Raw genomic sequence first — 19,514 nt, 5'->3', positions numbered from 1 at the left:
ATTTCCTGGTGTCTGCCTTTCTGATGGAAGCTGCTTTCCTGCGACAGTGGCCCTTGTAGGTGTGCCGAACGGTGGGAAGGGCTTTACCCGTGATGGACTGGGCTGGATCTGCTACCTGCTGTTGGCTTTTCTATCTTAGAGCACTGGTGTTTCCACACCAGGCTGTGGTGCAACTCGTCAGTATACTCTCCACCGCCCATCCATTGAAGTTTGTCCAAGTTTTAGATGACATACCAAATCTTCGCAGACTTCTACAAAAGTAGAGGCACTTGAGTGCTGGGCCCAGGGCAGATCCTCTGAAATGATAACACTGAGGAATTTAAAGTCACTGACCCTTCCTACCTCTGATGGGGACGGCAGAAGGCCAGGTTAGCACTGGCTGAAGGTCATGTTCCTATGACCCCGTGACTGGATGGCTTGAGTTGTTAAGGAAAGACTAGACCCTGAGGAACATTGTTTCCTTTGTTTGTGTACACTTGAATAACGATCGACGTGAACTTGAAATTGGATAAGCTGGGACTACTTCCTCTGGAGTGAAGGAGGCTAAGAGGTGACCTCAAAGCTTTATAAAAAACATGGGAGGGGTGTGGTGCGCACAGATAGGTGCACGGTCATGGAATTTCTCCCCCAGTGTAGGGTGTTTGAAACCAGAGAACACGGGTTTAAGTTGAGAGGACCTGAGGGAAAGTCTTTTCCACACAGAGGATGGTGCGTTTTTGGAACAAGCTAGGAATCCGGGGCCATAGACTGGTGCCCAGAGAAGGCCTGTCCTGGGGTTGCAGGCCTCTGCCTTTGAGGGACCAGGCTTACATGGGAGTGTGAGAGGTTGCAGCCCCTGTTTGAGTTTCTCAAGGGGCTGCTGCTGAGGTTCTGGCTGCACTTTACCCCTGCACTCCTCATCTACGGGCACCCAGTTCGGAAGGGGGCAGGGCGTGAGGAAGGTCTCCTGGTGGGCCTGGCCAAGATGGCCGTTCACGGGCCTAGGCGGCAGAAAGCAGGGGGCACTGCCCGGGCCGACTGCCTGCCCTTCTTCCGAGGATACATTCGTGCCCAGCTGTCCTTGGAGAGGGAGCACGCGGTCACAATGGCTACAGTGGGGGACGTCTGGCAGCAGTGGGCCCCCCGGGGTATTGACTGCTTTATAGACGGTAGTAACCATACTATAATCTGAGTGGACTCACTGCCTTATCAATACTGTATGTCTGTACCTTGTGTGATTATTATGTAAGTAAACTTTTATAGTTGGGGTAAAGGAAGGGTGGCTGGGAAATGGGCTGGTGTTCTTGTTGTTACTCTGATGAACATTGTGGGCATTCTATGTTGGTGTGGATTGTGTGGTGATATTTGCGGGCTGCCCCCAGCACCTCCCTGGCTATTAACACAAACAACGCAGGTCGCTGCCTATTTCAACGTGGATGTGATAACAATCTGAATCTACTGCTTCAGTGTCGAGTGAGCATTCACATTGGGTCATTTGCATTGGGGGGGGCAAAGAAAAATGGATCTGATCTGCAGCATCAGAGACACAGCATACACAAGAAAAATATAAATTTAGCATAAATTATATAAGAGAGAACACAATTAGAACACAAAACAACACTCTCGTGTGAAGTGGTCATACCAAGGCAGTGATTAGGGATTTTTTATAAAAAAACACAAGAACATCTGCAAATGCTGGAAATCCAAACAACACACAGACAGAAATTATTTTACTTTATTTCGAGATACAACACGAAACAGACCCTTGCAGCCCAGGAACTCCCGACTGCCCCGATTTGACCCACAGGACAATTTACAATGACACAGTACCTGTACGTCCTTGTATTGTGCTGGGCCAGTTGGTTCGAGAGCAGGAGTAACCTGCTGGTGTGGGACCTCCTGCCCGATCGAGGGTAGCTGCTTCAGCCTTATCTGTCACAATTACATCAGAACTTGCAGTCGAGCGTGTTGCCTGGGTCAACAGCCAACACAGCCCAAGGACTGAGCTGGGGGCTGCCCGCAAGAGTCTCCTTGCTTCCAACATCAACATAGCATACCCTCAACTTACTGATGCAAGCCCATGTCTTTGGAATGTGGGAGGAAAATGGAGCATGTGAGGGGGTGAGGGAAGGAACCCATGCGGTCACAGGGAGAACATACAAACTCCTTACAGATCGTGGCAGGGATTCAACCCCTATCACAATCACCGGTGCTGTAAAGCACTGAACACTGACCACCAGGCTACCAAGCCCCTGATGGTGGGGATCACTTAGATTTAGATTTTTAGATTCAACTTTATTGTCATTGTGCCAAGTACAGATACAAAGCCAATGAAATGCAGTTAGCACCTAACAGAAATGCAAAGAATAATTATTTACAAAATAACTGCAAATAAAAAGTGCTACAGCACACAAATATAAAGGTACTGAGACAGTACAATATGGGTGCAATACTGCTTAGCGCTGTGATGTGAGGTTCAGCAGTCACAGCCTCAGGGAAGAAGCTCTTCCTGTGCCTGCTGGTGCAGGAGCGGAGGCTCCTGTAGCGCCTACTGGATGGGAGGAGAGTAAAAAGTCCATGGTTAGGGTGAGATGCATCCCGGATAATGCTTTTTGCCCTGCCCGGGCAGCGTTTATGGTAGATGTTCTCAATGGTGGGCAATCAGGTGCCTTCTAGAAGAAGCACCCCCTGTCGATCCTGCCACTGGAGGGGAGGGATTGCCCGTGAGGTGTTGGTCTGAATCCCCAAGTCTCAGCGGCTTCTTCCTCCTGCACACCCGAACTGCCGTATCAGACCACGGTGCAAATGGCCAAGCGAGGGTCTGTAGATGAGCTGGCCGCTGTAAGTTGCCCTGAGGGAGTAGGCAAGCAGTAGAGTCTATGGGGGCATGGAACAATCGCAACACGTTGATGCAATTATAAAGAAGGCACGACAGTGGCTCGATTTCACTAGGAGCTTGAGGGGAGGTGGCCTGTCACCAAATCTCTACCGGTGTGCCAAGGAGAGCATTCTAACCGGCTGCTTCACCCTCTGGCACGGCGGGACCCCGCACAGGATAGGGGAAAAGCTGCAGAAAGTTGCTGACTCAACCAGTGCCAGCGTGGGCACCAGCCTCCCCAGCACTGGGGACACCTTCGAAAGGCGATGTCTCGGAATGGCAGCATCCATCATTAAGGACCCTCATGCTCTCTTCTCATTGCTACCATCAGGGGAGAGGTACAGGAGCCTGAAAACACATACAACATTTTAGGAAAAAACTTCTTCCCCACCACCATCAGATTTCAAAATGGACAATGAACCCATGAAAATCTCCTTGCTTTTTTTCACCTGCTTAATATTTATTTCTTAATTTATTTATAGTTTCTTTTATTATGTATTGCAATGTACAGCTCAGAATCAGGTCTATTATCACCAGCATGTGATGTGAAATTTGTTAACTTAGCAGCAGCGGTTTAATGCAATACATAATCTAGCAGAGAAAAATAATAATAATAATAAATAAACAAGTAAATCAATTACATATACTGAATAGATTTTTTAAAATGTGCAAAAACAGAAATACGGTATATTTTTTTAAGAAAGTGAGGTAGTGTTCATGGGTTCAAAGTCCATTTATGAATCGGATGGCAGAGGCGGAAGAAGCTGTTCCTGAATCACTGAGTGTGTGCCTTCAGGCTTCTGTATCTCCTACCTGATGGTAACAGTGAGAAAAGGGCATGCCCTGGGTGCTGGAGGTCTTTAATAATGGATGCTGCCTTTCTGAGACACCGCTCCCTAAAGATGTCCTGGGTACTTTGTAGGCCAGTGCCCAAGATGGAGCTGACTAGATTTACAACCCTCTGCAGCTTCTTTCGGTCCTGTGCAGTAGCCTCTCCATACCAGACAGTGATGCAGCCTGTCAGAATGCTCTCCACAGTACATCTATAGAAGTTTTTGAGTGTATTTGTCGACATCCCAAATCTCTTCAAACTCCAAATAAAGTATAGCCACTATCTTGCCTTCTTTATAACTACTTCGATATGCTGGGGGTGACTAGGTTAGGTCGTCAGAGATCTTGACACCCAGGAACTTGAAGCTGCTCACTCTCTCCACTTCTGACCCCTCTATGAGGATTGGTATGTGTTCCTTCATCTTACCCTTCCTGAAGTCCACAATCAATTCTTTCGTCTTAACTGATGTTCAGTGCCAGATTGTTGCAGTGGCACCATTCCACTAGTTGGCATATCTCACTCCTGTACGCCCTCTCGTCACTACCTGAGATTCTACCAACAATGGTTGTATTATCAGCAAATATCGATGGTATTTGAGCTATACCTAGCCACACAGTCATATGTATAGAGAGAGTAGAGCAGTGGGCTAAGCGCACACCACTGAGCTGTCGCAAAACAACAAATTTCACAATATATGCAGGTGATATTAAACCTGATTCTGATACCGTGAGAAAATAGAACCGTGTAATTGGGTTGTGGACAGTCAGCGTGCTTCCCGCTGTCCCTCTCTGTGACCATTATTTGCCCCTCCACTCCCTGTCCGAGGGCTCCGTTTTCTCGCTGCTCCCGCCGACGGACATTTGCAAGCACAGAGGCTGACCAACCCACCGAACATTTCTGGTCGCCCCACTTCCGCTCAGCTGATGTAACATCTGATCACGTGTCCGGGACCCAACAAAGCGGCAGCGAAACTCCGGATCTGGAGCAAAAAGCAGGATCGGCTCACGAAACCAAAGGAAGCGCCAGTAAACGGAGCAGAACCCGGAAGTGGGTGAACTCCGGTCCATCGGCTGCGGTGCTACAGCCCGGGTTTTGCGGGAGGCTGTGATTGATCGCGGTGCCAGTGATGAGACGGTGGCGGCTCTTGCTCGTCCCCTTGTTGTTGTTGTCGCTGTTATGCGGCGAGGGAGCGCCCGGGGATCGCAGCCCACGCTTGACTGACCCGCGCTCCCCTCCAGGTCCACTTTGCACTCAGCCCTACCCCTCTCCCCACTGCACCCGGTCGCTCTGAGTCCACCCGCCGCCTTCCGGTCACTCTTCACCCCTCCCCGGCCGCTCTCAGTCCACCCGACCCCTTCCGGTCACTCCTCACCCCTCCCCGGCCGCTCTCAGTCCACCCGACCCCTTCCGGTCACTCTTCACCCCTCCCCGGCCGCTCTGAGTTCACCCGCCGCCTTCCAGTCATTCCTCACCCCTCCCCGGCCACTCTGAGACCACCTGATCCCTTCCGGTCACTCCTTGCCCGCTCTGAGTCCACCTGATCCCTTCCAGTCACTCCTCACCCCTCCCCGGCCACTCTTAGTCCACCCGACCCCTTCCGGTCACTCCTCACCCCTTACCGGCCGCTCTCAGTCCACCTGACCCCTTCCGGTCACTCCTCACCCCTCCCCGGCTGCTCTCAGTCCACCGGACCCCTTCCGGTCACTCTTCACCACTCCCCGGCTGCTCTCAGTCCACCCGACCCCTTCCGGTAACTCCTCACCCCTCCCCGGCCGCTCTCAGTCCACCCGACCCCTTCCGGTCACTCCTCACCTGTCCCTGCCTACTGTGAGTCCACCTGCCCCCTTCCGGTCATTCCTCACCCCTCCCTGGCCACTCTGAGACCACCTGATCCCTTCTGGTCACTCCTCACCCCTCCCTGGCCGCTCTCAGTCCACCCGACCCCTTCCGGTCACTCCGCACCCCTCCCTGGCCGCTGTGAGTCCACCCGCCCCCTTCCGGTCACTCCTTGCCCGCTCTGAGTCCACCTGCACTCTTCCGGCCACTCTCAGTCCATCCGACCCCTTCCGGTCACTCCACACCCCTCCCCGGCAGCTGTGAGTCCACCCGCCCCCCTTCCAGTCACTCCTCACCCCTCCCCGGCCGCTCTGAGTTCACCCGACCCCTTCTGGTCACTCCTCACCCCTCCCCGGCCACTCTGAGACCACCTACCCCCTTCCGGTCGCTCCTCACCCATCCCCGGCCACTCTCAGTCCACCCGACCCCTTCTGATCACTCCTTACCCCTCCCCGGCCGCTCTGAGTCCACCCGCTCCCTTCCAGTCACTCCTCACCCGTCCCCGGCCGCTCTGAGTCCACCCGCCCCCTTCCAGTCACTCCTCACCCGTCCCCGGCCGCTCTGAGTCCACCCGCCCCCTTCCAGTCACTCCTCACCCGTCCCCGGCCACTCTTAGTCCACCCGACCCCTTCCGGTCACTCCTCACCCCTCCCCGGCCGCTCTCAGTCCACCCGACCCCTTCCGGTCACTCCGCACCCCTCCCTGGCCGCTGTGAGTCCACCCGACCCCTTCCGGTCACTCCTCACCCCTTACCGGCCGCTCTCAGTCCACCTGACCCCTTCTGGTCACTCCTCACCCCTCCCCGGCTGCTCTCAGTCCACCCGACCCCTTCCGGTAACTCCTCACCCCTCCCCGGCCGCTCTCAGTCCACCCGACCCCTTCCGGTCACTCCTCACTCGTCCCTGCCTACTGTGAGTCCACCTGCCCCATTCCGGTCACTCCTCACCCCTGCCCCGCCACTCTGAGACCACCTGATACCTTCTGGTCACTCCTCACCCCTCCCTGGCCGCTCTCAGTCCACCCGACCCCTTCCGGTCACTCCGCACCCCTCCCTGGCCGCTGTGAGTCCACCCGCCCCCTTCCGGTCACTCCTTGCCCGCTCTGAGTCCACCTGCACTCTTCCGGCCACTCTCAGTCCATCCGACCCCTTCCGGTCACTCCACACCCCTCCCCGGCAGCTGTGAGTCCACCCGCCCCCTTCCGGTCACTCCTCACCCCTCCCCGGCCGCTCTGAGTTCACCCAACCCCTTCTGGTCATTCCTCACCCCTCCCCGGCCACTCTGAGACCACCTACCCCTTCTGATCACTCCTTACCCCTCCCCGGCCGCTCTGAGTCCACCCACCCCCTTCCAGTCACTCCTCACCCCTCCCCGGCCGCTGTGAGTCCACCCGCCCCCTTCCGGTCACTCCTCACCCCTCCTCGCCCGCTCTGAGTTCACCCGACCCCTTCCAGTCACTCCTCACCACTCCCCGGCAGCTCTCAGTCCACCTGCTCCCTTCCAGTCACTCCTCACCCCTCCCTGGCTGCTGTGATTCCACCCGACCCCTACCGGTCACTCCGCACTCCTCCCCGGCCGCTCTCAGTCCACCTGCCCCCTCCCGGTCACTTCTCACCCGTCCCTGCCCACTATGTGTCCACCTGCCCCCTTCCGGTCACTCCTCACCCCTCCTCGGCCGTTCTGAGTCCATCTGCTCCCTTCTGGTCACTCCTCACCCCTCCCCGGCCTCTCTCAGTCCACCTGTCCCCTTCCGGTCACTCCTCACCCCTCCCCGGCCACTGTGTGTCCACCTGCCCCCTTCCGGTCACTCCTCACCCCTCCTCGCCCGCTCTCAGTCCACTTGTCCCCTTCCGGTCACTCCTCACCCCTCACCGGCCGCTCTCAGTCCACCTGTCCCCTTCCGGTCACTCCTCACCCCTCCCCGGCCACTCTGAGTCCACCCGACCCCTTCCGGTCACTCCTCACCCCTCCCCGGCCGCTGTGAGTCCACCTGTCCCCTTCTGGTCACTCCTCACCCCTCCCCGGCTGCTGTGAGTCCACCGCCCCCTCCCTGGCTACTTTCAGTCCACCTGCCCCCTTCCGGTCACTCCTCACCCCTCCCCGGCCACTCTCAGTCCACCTGCCCCCTTCCGGTCACTGTGAGTCCACCCGCCCCCTTCCGGTCACCCTTTACCCCTTCCTGGCCACGGTGGATCCACCTGTCCCCTTCTGGTCGCCTTTCAACCCTCCCAGGCTACTCTGGGCCCACCTGCCGGATGCCTCTGCAACGTTGCTCCTGTGCTCATTCGCTGATTCGTCTCTTTCCCCACCCTGCAGGTTCCCAGCCGTCCCCAAACGTACAATCTCCGTCAGGCCACGGCAACAGCAGCAATACTGGGAATGATGGGAATGCAGCAGGGAAGGGGCTGAGCTCGAAGCTGACAGTGAAGGAAGGGGCCCTGAAGCCGACAGTGAAAGAGGAGAACTCGAAGCCAGCAGGGAAGGAAGAGACCCCGAAGCCAGCAGGGAAGGAAGAGACCCCGAAGCCAGCAGGGAAGGAAGAGACCCCGAAGCCAGCAGGGAAGGAAGAGACCCCGAAGCCAGCAGGGAAGGAAGAGGCCCTGAAGCCAGCAGGAAAGGAAGAGACCCCGAAGCCAGCAGGGAAGGAAGAGAGCCTGGAACCAGCAGGGGTGGAGGGGAGTCCAAAGCCATCAGAGGAGGAGGAGACCCCGGAGCCAGCAGGGAAGGAGGAGGGCCTAGAAACAGTAGAGGACGAGGAGGGCCCGGAGCCAGTAGGGAAGGAGGGGGCAGCAGCAGAGGGAGCTGAGGGCAAAGAGGTGGAGGATTCCCCAGGTGCTGTCAAGCTCGGCCCCGGCGCCCTGCGGCCAAAGGTTGACGTTGTCGCGGTGCCCCAGGACGAGCCCGAGAGCAGCCACTTCTTCGCTTACCTGGTCACTACTGCCATCATCGTGGCCATCCTGTACATCACCTACCACAATAAACGCAAGGTGAGTGGGCTGCTGGGGCCGACTGGGTTTGTAACACCCCAGACAGCACGATCGCCGGCCTTTCGGCCGAGCAGCTCCATGCTGACCCAGAATGTCCGTCTAAGCTGGTATCATGGTGTCCTGACAAAAACCTTACCCTCCTACGGGTAGGGTTGTGCTCGTACAAACATGTCCTATTTACACCTGGGGTGCTGAGCTTTCAGTTTCAAGTCCCTATAGGTGTGCACAGTCCAAATAGCTTGTCCCAGTCCAACTGCGTAGACGTGAAACCTCACTGGCACCTCTACTTAAACTTGGCCCGACCCGTCGACCCTCACCGATTTTGTTTGCTGCACGGTAGAAAGCATCGCGGCTTGGTGTGTCAACCGCAGCGCGTTGCGGACACTGCTCGGCACATCGCAGGAACCAGACTCCCCCGCCGCCGCCTCGGCAAAGCATCCGGCATAATCGAAGACCCCGCCCGCAGACACTCTCTCCCCTCCCCCATCCCGTCAGGCAGAGGTTACAAAACCCTGAGAGCACGTCCCACCTGGCTCAAGACGACCGTTGAATCTACCCTCACTATCTGCCTTGTCATATGCTCTTGCACTTTATTGTCTGCCTGCATCGCAATTTCTCTTTGACATTTCTTTTTCCTGCATTCTGCTGTTTTTCTCTTGTTCCACTTCAACGCATTTGGCCGGCTGGTGGCGCCGTGACATCAGCGCCGGACTCCGGAGTGAAGGCTCCCGAGTTCGAATCCAAGTCGGGCCACCCCCCTGCCCCGCCAAGCTCGCTTTCCATCCGTGCCAGGTTGAGCGTCCAGCTAGCCGCTCGGCCTCGTGAAAAATCAGGAGTCAAGTCAGGAACGTTCATATCGTGACCCAGTTAATCGGAAAGGAGACCAACCCTGACACCACGTGCCAGACAAGATTGGCTGACTGTCTGGTGTAACACGATTAAAAAAAACAACCTCAATGCATTGTAATGAATGGGTCTGTATGGATATGTGCAAGACATTTTTTTCACTCAGCCTCCAAACAAGAAGCCAATTTACCATTTAGCCCAAATGTCTGCCAGATCCATATCCCTCTAAACCTTTCCTGTAACTACCTCGACCCCTTTACGCGGGCAGCTCTTTCTCAAGAGTGAGTCCGGGAATGCAAGGGCTGATGTATGAGGAGCATTTGATGCCCCTGGGCCTGTGCTCACTGGAGCTTAGAAGAACGAGGCGGACCTCACTGAAACTTACCAAATATTGGAAGGCCGCGATAGAGCGGACATGGAGAGGATGGTTTCCAGTGGTGGGAGAGTCAAGACCAGAAGGCACAGCCTCAGAATAAAGGGGTGTCCCTTTACAACGGAGATGATGAGGAATGCCTTTTGCCGGAGGGAGGTGAACCTGCGGAATCCATGTCCACAGAGGGAAATGGAGGCCAGCTCATGGGGTGTATTTGAGGGGGAGATGGGTCGGCTCCTGATTAATAAGGGAGTTGAGAGTTACAGGAAGAAGGCCAGAAGACAGGGCTTTGAAAATGGCTAATTTATTGGTAGAGCAGTCTTGATGGGCCAAATGGCCTGATTCTGCCCCCATAATCTTATGGTCCTGTGTGTTCCTGTGAGAAGAAATTTCTCCTCAAGTTTCCTTTTCAATCTTACTCCTCCAACCTTCAGCCTACGGTATGTCCTTTGGTTTTTGATTCCCTTCCCCCGGGAAACAGAGGGAATGTATTTACCTGATCGATTGTCTTCGTGACTATGTATGCCTTTATATTGTCAGCACTCAGTCATTTCTACTGTGCAAGGAATGAACCACCCTCTCCCTATAAACCCCAGGTCCTCATAAATCTACATTTATCATGTCTTGGCACTCAGTGGCCACTTCATTAGAGGAAACTGATGTGGTCTTCTGCTGCTGTAGGCTGTCCGCTTCAAGGTTTGACGTGTTGTGCATTCAGAGATGTTCTTCTGCACGCCACAGTTGTCACAGTTTGAGTTAATGTCACCTTCTTGGCAGCTTGAACCAGTCTGGCCATTCGCCTTCGACCTTTCTCTTTAACAAGGCGTTTTAGATTAGATTATTAGATTAGGTTAAATTTTGTCCACAGCACTGCTGCTCACTGGATGCTTGTTGTTTTGTTTCTCGCACCATTCTCTGTAGGCTCTAGAAATGTGATCTAAGTGGCTTTGACAGAGAATGATTCTCGGTGCCAGATGGGGTGGTTTGAGTATCTGAGAAACTGCTGATCCCCCGGGGGTTTTCATGCACACCAGCCTCTAGAGCTTACGGAGAATGGTATGAGCAACTAGAAAAACATCCAGTGAGTGGCAGTTCTGTGGGTGAAAAGGCCTCCTTAATGCGAGACCTTGGAGGAGAATACCCAGACTGGTGCAAGCTGACAGGAAGGGAAAAGTAACTGAAGTAACCCAGCATTACAACAGCGCTGTGCAGAAGAGCTTCTCGGAAGTGGGTGGCCTGCAGCAGCGGAACGGCGCACCAGGTTTCCACTCCTGCACCTAATGAAGTGTCCTCTGTATTATGGAGGACTGTGCGTTTATCTGGAAGGGTGAGGAGGGGAAAGGCTGTACTTATCTCGGGTACTGGGGCTGAGTGTATAGTTACAGCCCTGCGGTCTCCAGGCTGCACTGCCCTCTCACTGCTACCAAGTGTAAAGTGTCGCACTTTGGGGGATCGGATAGAAGGTTCTCATGCAGCCGAATGAGGTGGAGGATAAATGTGTGGCTGAAGAATTGGAGCAGGGGGCAGCAATACAGATTTCTGGATCATTGGGACCCCTTCTGGGGCAGGTGTGACCTGTATAAAAGGGACAGGTTGCACTTGAATCTGAGGGGGACCAGTATTCTTGCGGGCAGCTTTGCTAGAGCTGTTGGGAGTGGTTTAAACTAATATGGCAGGGGAGCGGGAACTAGTATGATGGAGCTGAGATGTTTCTGGGAATAGTTCACAAGATGCAGGATAGATATGTCCCACAGAAGAAGTTGTTCTCAAATGGCAGGGTGAGGCAAATGTGGCAGACAATGGAAGTTAAGGACTGCATAAAAGCCAAGGAAAGAGCATATAAGGTAGCAAAAGTGAGTGGGAAATTGGATGACTAGGAAGTTTTTAAAATCCAACAAAAGACAACTAAAAAAGCCAGTAAGAAGGGAGAAGATGAAATATGAGAGTAAACTAGCCAATAATATAAAGCAGGATACCAAATGTTTTTTCAGTTTTATGAAGAATAAAAGGGAGGTGAGAGTTGATATTGGACCACTGGAAAATGATACTAGTGGGGTAGTAATGGGGGACAAAGAAATGGCAGATGAACTCCATAGTATTTTGCTTCAGTCTTCACAGTGGAAGACACTAGCTGTATGCCAGAGGTCCGAGACTGTCAGGGCGCATGAATGAGTGGGACTGCTATTACAAAGGGTAAAGTGCAAGGCAAACTGAAAGATCTTAAGGTGGTTAGGTCACCTGGACCAGATGGACTACATTCCAGAGTCCTGAAAGAATCAGTTGATTCTGGCATGGTCACTCCACACTTTTAAGAAGGGAGGAAGACAAAAGAGAGGATATTATAGGCCAGTTAGTCTAATCTCAGTGGTGGGGAAACTGTTGGAGTGCATTATTAAAGACGAGGTTTTGGGGTATTTGGAGACTAATGATTTTTTTAAAAGTCAAAGTATGCATGGTTTCTGTAAAGGGATATCTTGCCGACAAATCTGTTAGAATCCTTTGAGGAAGTGACAAACAGGTTGGACAAAGGAGAGGCAGTGGATGTCATTTACTTAGATTTTCAGAAGGCATTTAGTATGGTGCCACACAAGAGGCTGCTTAACAAGATAAAGTCCTCTGGTGTTACAGGAAAGATACTGGGATAGATAGAGGAATGGCGGACAAGCAGGAGGCAATGAGTGGGAATAAAGGGAGCCCTTTCTGGTTGGTTACCAGTAACTAGTGATGTTCCTCAGGGGTCAGTATTGGGACCCCTACTTTCCACATCATAGGTCCATGATTTAGATAATGGAATTGATGGCTTTGTGGCAAAGTTTGCAGATGATATGAAGATAAGTGGAGGGGTAGGTAATGCTGAGGAAGCAATGAAATTGCAACAGGACTTTGACAAATTGGAAGAATGCGCAAAAAAGTGGCAGATGGAATATAATGTTGAGAAATGTATGATAATGCATTTTGGTAAAAGGAACAATAGTGTGGACTACTATCTAAACAGGGAGAAGGTTCAAATATCAGAGGTGCAGAGAGACTTGGGAGACCTCATGCAAGACTCCCAGAAGGTTAATTCACAGGCTGAGTCTGTGGTAAAGAAGGCAAAACCAATGTTGCTATTTATTTCAAGGGAAGTAGAATATAAAAACAAGGAGATAATGCAGAGCCTATATAAGATACTCGTCAGGCTGCATTTGGAGTATTGTCAACGGTTTTGGGCCCCTTATCTCAGAAAGGATGTGTTGTCATTGGAGAGAGTCCAGAGGAGGTTTATGAGGATCATTCTGGGACTGAAGGGGTTAACAAATGAGAAGTGTTTGGCAGCTTTGGGCCTGTACTCACTGGATCTCATTGAAACCTACCGCACTAGAGAAGGTGGATGTGGAGAGGATGTTTCCTCTAGTGGAGGTATCCAGCACTACAGGGCACAGCCTCAGAATTGAGGAGGCAGCCTTTTCAAACAGAAATATGGAGGATTTTTTTTTCAGCCGAAGAGTGGAATCTGTGGAATATTCTGCCACAGACTGTGGTGGAGGCCAAGTTCATGGATACAGTCAGAGCAGAAGTTGATAGATACCTGATTGGTCAGGGCGTCGAGGGATATGGTGAGAGGGCAGGTGTCTAGGGTTGATTGGGATCCGAGATCAGGCATGATAAAATGGCGGAGTGGTTGTATGTAACCAGTGTAGATGGATAGGAAAGGGATATGGGTAAACACAGGCAAATGGGATTAATTCAGGTAGGCATCTTGGTCAGAGTGGACAAATTGGGCCACTGGCTGGTTCTGTGCTGTATTCTATGAGAGGGAACTCCTCCATGGACAGTCCCAAGCCCGGCTGTGAAAGGAGGAGGGTTGGCCATGGGGTTAGCAATCCCATCCCGTAAAAACCCGGAGCTACAGAAGCTCCAAAGACCTCATCCCTGGGAGAAGGGTCTTTGATGGGCGACACCTAAGGACAACTTGAAACAATGAGGCAGGAGAGAGGACTGTGGTGAGCAGCTGTTGGCAGCCTTTGCCCCTGAAGGGGTGGAAGGCTTAACACCAATAACAACCTGTTACACCTGGCTATGTAGAGAAAAGTAGGGTGGTTATACAGTGCTTAATAGTTTAGTTCTGGTCTCCACACTGGGAAAGGTGGACTGCACTGGCAAGCGAACATGGGAGATGCATCCAGATGTCGCCTGGCCTAGGCAGGAGGTGCAGGAGCCACAGGTCCCACACCACCAGGTTCAGGAACAGTTATTACCCTACAACCATCGGGCTCCTGAACTAACGTGGATAACTTCACTGACCTGATTCATCGATCTCTCTGAGGGATCTCTGTCTCTGTCTTTCTCTCTCTCTTTTCTTTCATCCATGTCCCTATCTAACAGTTTCTTTTGAATATATCAGCCTGTACCACCGTGTTGCACACGTTTAACACTCCCAGAGGAAAGTTCACTTTCAACTGTTGTGTGCGTGTCCTTGTTCATCCCGTTTTGGGCACAGAATGATCATCTTCGAGTTGTATTTATACCTGTCTCTCTCTCTCTCCTGCAGATTATCGCTGTTGTTATAGAGGGTCGCCGTTCTAAAGGTATTCGGCGCCCGAAAACCACAGACTATCAACAGCTGAACCAAAAGGTCAGTAACTGCAGCCTCTCCCGCCCGCGTTGGCCACTCAATTACCCTCTCCCAGCCCCCACCCCGTTCGCATCCCCAATGTTTTCAGATAGCCCCTGTTCACACCCCCATTGCCCTCTCCCAGCCCCCACCCCGTTCGCATCCCCTATGCTCTCTGATAGCCCCCGTTCACACCCCTATTGTCCTCTCCCCGTTCACACCCCCATTGCCCTCTCCCTCTCCCCACACCGTTCACACCCCCATTGCCCTCTCCCACTGCTGTTCAACCCCCATTGTCCTAACCCACGTTCACTCCCCCATTACCCTCTCCCCCATTGACACCCCCATTTCCCTCTCCCGCTCCCGTTCACATCCCCATTGCCCTCTCCCACTGCTGTTCAACCCCCATTGCCCTCTCCTGCCCCAGTTCACACCCCCATTACCCGCTCACCCCGTTCACATCCTCATTGCCCTCTGCCCCGTTCACACCCCCATTACCCTCTCCCCAGTTCACACCCCCATTACCCTCTCCCCAGTTCACACCCCCATTGCCCTCTCCCCCATTCACACCCCCATTACCCTCTCCCTCTCCCCACACCGTTCACATTCCCATTGCCCTCTCCCCCATTCACACCCCCATTACCCTCTCCCTCTCCCCACACCGTTCACATTCCCATTGCCCTCTCCCCCATTCACACCCCCATTGCCCTCTCTTGCCCCAGTTCACACCCCCATTACCCTCTCCTGCCCCATTCACACCCCCATTACCCTCTCCTGCCCCAGTTCACACCCCCATTACCCTCTCCCCCCGTTCACACCCCCATTGCCCTCTCCCCCGTTGACACCCCCATTACCCTCTCCCACCCCTGTTCACACCTCCATTTCCCTCTCCCGCTCCCGTTCATGCCCCTGTTACCCTCTCCCGGCCCCGTTAACAACCCCATTGCCCTCTCCCACCCCTGTTCACACTCCCATTTCCCTCTCCCGCTCCCGTTCACACCCCCATTGCCCTCTCACCCTCTTTCACACCCCCATTACCCTCTCCTGCCCCATTCACACCCCCATTACCCTCTCCCGCCCCCATTCACACCCCCATTACCCTCTCCCGCCCCCATTCACACCCCCATTACCCTCTCCCCCGTTCACACCCCCATTACCCTCTCCTGCCCCCGTTCACACCCCCATTACCCTCTCCCCCGTTCACACCCCCATTACCCTCTCCTGCCCCCGTTCACACCCCCATTTCCCTCTCCCGCTCCCGTTCACACCCCCATTACCCTCTCCCACCCCTGTTCACACCCCCATTTCCCTCTCCCGCTCCCGTTCATGCCCCCTTTCACACCCCCATTACCCTCTCCCGCTCCCATTCATGCCCTCGTTACCCTCTCCCGGCCCCGTTAACAACCCCATTGCCCTCTCCCACCCCTGTTCACACCCCCATTTCCCTCTCCCACTCCCGTTCACACCCCCATTGCCCTCTCACCCTCTTTCACACCCCCATTACCCTCTCCTGCCCCATTCACACCCCCATTACCCTCTCCCGCCCCCATTCACACCCCCATTACCCTCTCCCGCCCCCATTCACACCCCCATTACCCTCTCCCCCGTTCACACCCCCATTACCCTCTCCTGCCCCCGTTCACACCCCCATTACGCTCTCCCGCCCCCGTTCACACCCCCATTACGCTCTCCCGGCCCCGTTCGCACCCCCATTACGCTCTCCCGGCCCCGTTCACACCCCCATTACCCTCTCCCGGCCCCGTTCACACCCCCATTACCCTCTCCCGCCCCCGTTTGCACCCCCATTACCCTCTCCCGGCCCCGTTCGCACCCCCATTACCCTCTCCCGGCCCCGTTCGCACCCCCATTACCCTCTCCCGCCCCTGTTCGCACCCCCATTACCCTCTCCCGCCCCCGTTCGCACCCCCATTACCCTCTCCCGCCCCCGTTCACACCCCCATTACCCTCTCCCGCCCCCGTTCACACCCCCATTGCCCTCTCCCGCCCCCGTTCACACCCCCATTGCCCTCTCCCGGCCCCGTTCACACCCCCATTACCTTCTCCCGCCCCCGTTCACACCCCCATTACCTTCTCCCGCCCCCGTTCGCACCCCCATTACCCTCTCCCGCCCCCGTTCGCACCCCCATTACCCTCTCCCGCCCCCGTTCGCACCCCCATTACCCTCTCCCGCCCCCGTTCGCACCCCCATTGCCCTCTCCCGCCCCTGTTCACACCCCCATTGCCCTCTCCCGCCCCCGTTCGCACCCCCATTACCCTCTCCCGCCCCCGTTCACACCCCCATTACGCTCTCCCATCCCCGTTCACACCCCCATTACCTTCTCCCGCCCCCGTTCGCACCCCCATTACCCTCTCCCGCCCCCGTTCGCACCCCCATTACCCTCTCCCGCCCCCGTTCGCACCCCCATTACCCTCTCCCGCCCCCGTTCGCACCCCCATTGCCCTCTCCCTCCCCCGTTCACACCCCCATTACCCTCTCCCTCCCCCATTCACACCCCCATTGCCCTCTCCCTCCCCCGTTCACACCCCCATTACATCCTCCCACTGTCCCCTCCCTGCCTGTTCACGGCCCGGCTGCCCCCTGCCACCGCTGGTCTGCTTCCATCTCTCTGCTTCTCTTTACTTTCTAAGAGGTTTAAAAGGAGCTGAATTTGTCACAAGTACATTGAAACATTCAGTGAAAGGCATCATTTACGTCAATGACCAACACAGTCCGAGGATGCGCTAGGAGCAGCTCGAAAGGGCGGCCACGCTTCTGGATGGCATGGATCTGCACTGCCTCCCAATCAATAACCAAACAAGCACCTCCCTATAGTGTTAGGAATTCACCCCCCCCCCACTGCTGGCCCTTCAAATCTTTATGCCCCCAAGGTCAGAGGGTCAAGGACAGCAAGTCCGGGTCCGCGGTCTGTAGGTCACAGGTCAAGAGGCGCCATGACCTAGGGTTGGGTCTTTATCATGTGTGGGTGACGTGTGGGGGTGGGGGGTGTGTGTGGGTAGTATGTATGTGTGGGGGTGGGGGGGTGTGGGTAGTGTGTATGTGTGGGGGTGCGGGTGTGTGTATGGGTAGTGTGTAGTGTGTGGGGGTGTGTGTGTGGGTAGTGTGTATGTGTGGGGTGTGTGTGGGGGTGTGTGTGTGGGTAGTGTGTATGTGTGGGTGTGTGGGTGGGGGGTGTGGGAGTGGGATGTGTGTGTGTGTGGGGGTGTGTGTGTGGGTGGGTAGGTGGTTTGTTTTTATGTTGTTGCTTGTTGTACATTGGCTTCTTGTTGCTCTGCTGACACTGTCGCATTCTACGTTGGCTCTGGAACGTGTGGTGACGATGTTGGAAAATGCATGGTCAAGCACTCTGGTAGAAGAAATAAATGTGCAGACCATTTTCTAAACAGGGAGAAAATTCAGAAGTCTGAGATGCAGAGGGACTTGGGTGTCCTTGTGCAGAACACCCTGAAGGTTAACTTGCAGGTTGAGTCGGTGGTGAGGAAGGCAAATGCCATGTTAGCATTCATTTCAAGAGGTCTAGCATACAAGAGCAGGGATGTGATGCTGAGGCTTTAGAAGGCACTGTTGAGGCCTCACCTTGAGTATTGTGAACCGTTTTGGGCTCCTCATCTTAGAAAAGATGTGCTGGCATTAGAGAGGGTCCAGAGGAGGTTCACAAGGATGATTCCAGGAATGAAAGGGTTGTCATATGAAGAACATTTGATGGCTCTGGGTCTGTATTTACTGGAATTTAGAAGGATGAGTGGGGATCTCATTGAAACCTTTTGAACGTTGGAAGGACTAGATGTGGAAAGGATGTTTTCCCATGGTTGGGGAGTCTAGGACAAGAGGGCACAGCCTCAGGATAGAGGGGTATCCATTTAAAACAGATGCGGAGTAATTTCTTCAGCCAAAGGGTGGTGAATTTGTGGAATTTGTTGCCACAGGCAGCTGTGGAGGCCAGGTCATTGGGTGTATTTAAGGCAGAGATTGATAGGTTCTTGATTGGACATGGCATCAAAGGTTATGGGCAGTGGGGCTGAGGAGGTGGAAAAAGGATCAGCCAATGTGGAATGGTGGAGTAGACTCGGTAGGCCAGATGGTCTACTTCTGTTCCTCTGTCCTGTGGACGTACCTGTCCCTAGCACACCCTCGGATGGTGCTGGTTGCTAACAAAAACAACACATTTCACTGTGTGCATGATGGGCCATGTGATCAATAAATAAATAAAATCACTTTAGGCCTCGTGTTTCTCCTCTAGATCTTGCTAGATGTCATCCACCCGTCTGCCCCCCCTCCAAAGAGACGACCCCTGCTGTCGCGTGTGTTTGATCTCCCCCTCCCCCACCAGGTTTGACACCCCCCCCCCTTCAATCTCTGCAGATTTAAAGTGGATCAGCGTGGAACGATCGCGGCCCCACCACGAGAGACAGGAAACCGTCTGCCCTTTGGACTCTGGGGCACCTTGCTTCGAGCAACAGCTGGATTGCCTCGCCTCAGGGAAATTAGGGAGTGGGGGTGGGTGTGGAAGGCAGTGGGGCTGAGACAGAAGGTGGGATAACTGGGGGAGGGGGGTGGTGATGGTGGTAATCGTTCGTTCCTGCTGGACTAGGTTGGGGTGGCGGGTTTGCCGAGCTGCTGGGGAACGACCGGCGGGGTTGGTTGGCCCTTTCCCCACGGCAGCCATGAGAACAGTACTCTGCTATGGACCCCTGGTTACGGCCCCAGCTTCACCCCCACCCCATTACACTTGCACGCTTTCTTTTGCACTTACGGCTAGAAATGGCGATGATCTGTGGCAGGGCACCACGCCTCTGTCCTGGGAATGTTGGCAAGTCCTATCCCGTGATACCGACACCACCAGCCTCCCGTGAAATTGAATGTTTCTGACGAGAATTAAATGAAACCTGTGGTCTCCTCACTTTCTGCTTTGTTCCTTTCTTCTCCTCCAGCCGGTAAAAGTAGCGAATGGGAGAATGCTTGAGCGGTTGGGATGAAAGAAAGATTAGCTTTGCTCCTCAGCGGTACATCAACATACGGAGGGAAACCGGCCGTCTGCGTCAGTGGCCGGCACGGTCCGAGGTTGCGCTGGGGGAAGCCGGCAAATGTCGCTGCCCTTCCAGCGCCAGCGTAGCATGCCCACCACAGCTTACCGACCCCCACCCGTTTTCGGAATGCGGAAGGGCACCCAC

The 19,514-nt window shown here is 54.3% G+C and overlaps 1 protein-coding gene across 1 annotated transcript; it reads left to right on the top strand.

Annotated features, from left to right (window-relative positions):
- Positions 1-4,764: 4,764 nt before the first annotated feature.
- On the top strand, positions 4,765-19,243 carry tgoln2 (trans-golgi network protein 2). Its single transcript, XM_072250331.1, has 4 exons — positions 4,765-4,927; positions 7,841-8,511; positions 14,262-14,345; positions 18,706-19,243. Exons 1-4 carry the CDS (start codon positions 4,816-4,818, stop codon positions 18,709-18,711), a joined length of 873 nt encoding a protein of 290 aa, XP_072106432.1. The 5' UTR covers positions 4,765-4,815; the 3' UTR covers positions 18,712-19,243.
- The last annotated feature ends 271 nt before the right edge of the window (positions 19,244-19,514 follow it).

This window comes from Mobula birostris, unplaced genomic scaffold (genome assembly GCF_030028105.1).
Source record: "Mobula birostris isolate sMobBir1 unplaced genomic scaffold, sMobBir1.hap1 scaffold_282, whole genome shotgun sequence".
In the NCBI taxonomy this organism is placed as follows: Eukaryota; Metazoa; Chordata; class Chondrichthyes; order Myliobatiformes; family Myliobatidae; genus Mobula; species Mobula birostris.
The sequence above is the reverse complement of the archived record's forward strand: the minus strand, read 5'-3'. Positions and strand labels throughout refer to the sequence as shown.

Coding starts and splice junctions, on each gene's coding strand:
- tgoln2 (XM_072250331.1), top strand. CDS start 4,816: ATGAGACGGTGGCGGCTCTTGCTCGTCCCCTTGTTGTTGTTGTCGCTG. Junction 4,928..7,840: donor TGACCCGCGCTCCCCTCCAG/GTCCACTTTGCA, acceptor CCCACCCTGCAG/GTTCCCAGCCGTCCCCAAAC. Junction 8,512..14,261: donor CCTACCACAATAAACGCAAG/GTGAGTGGGCTG, acceptor TCTCTCCTGCAG/ATTATCGCTGTTGTTATAGA.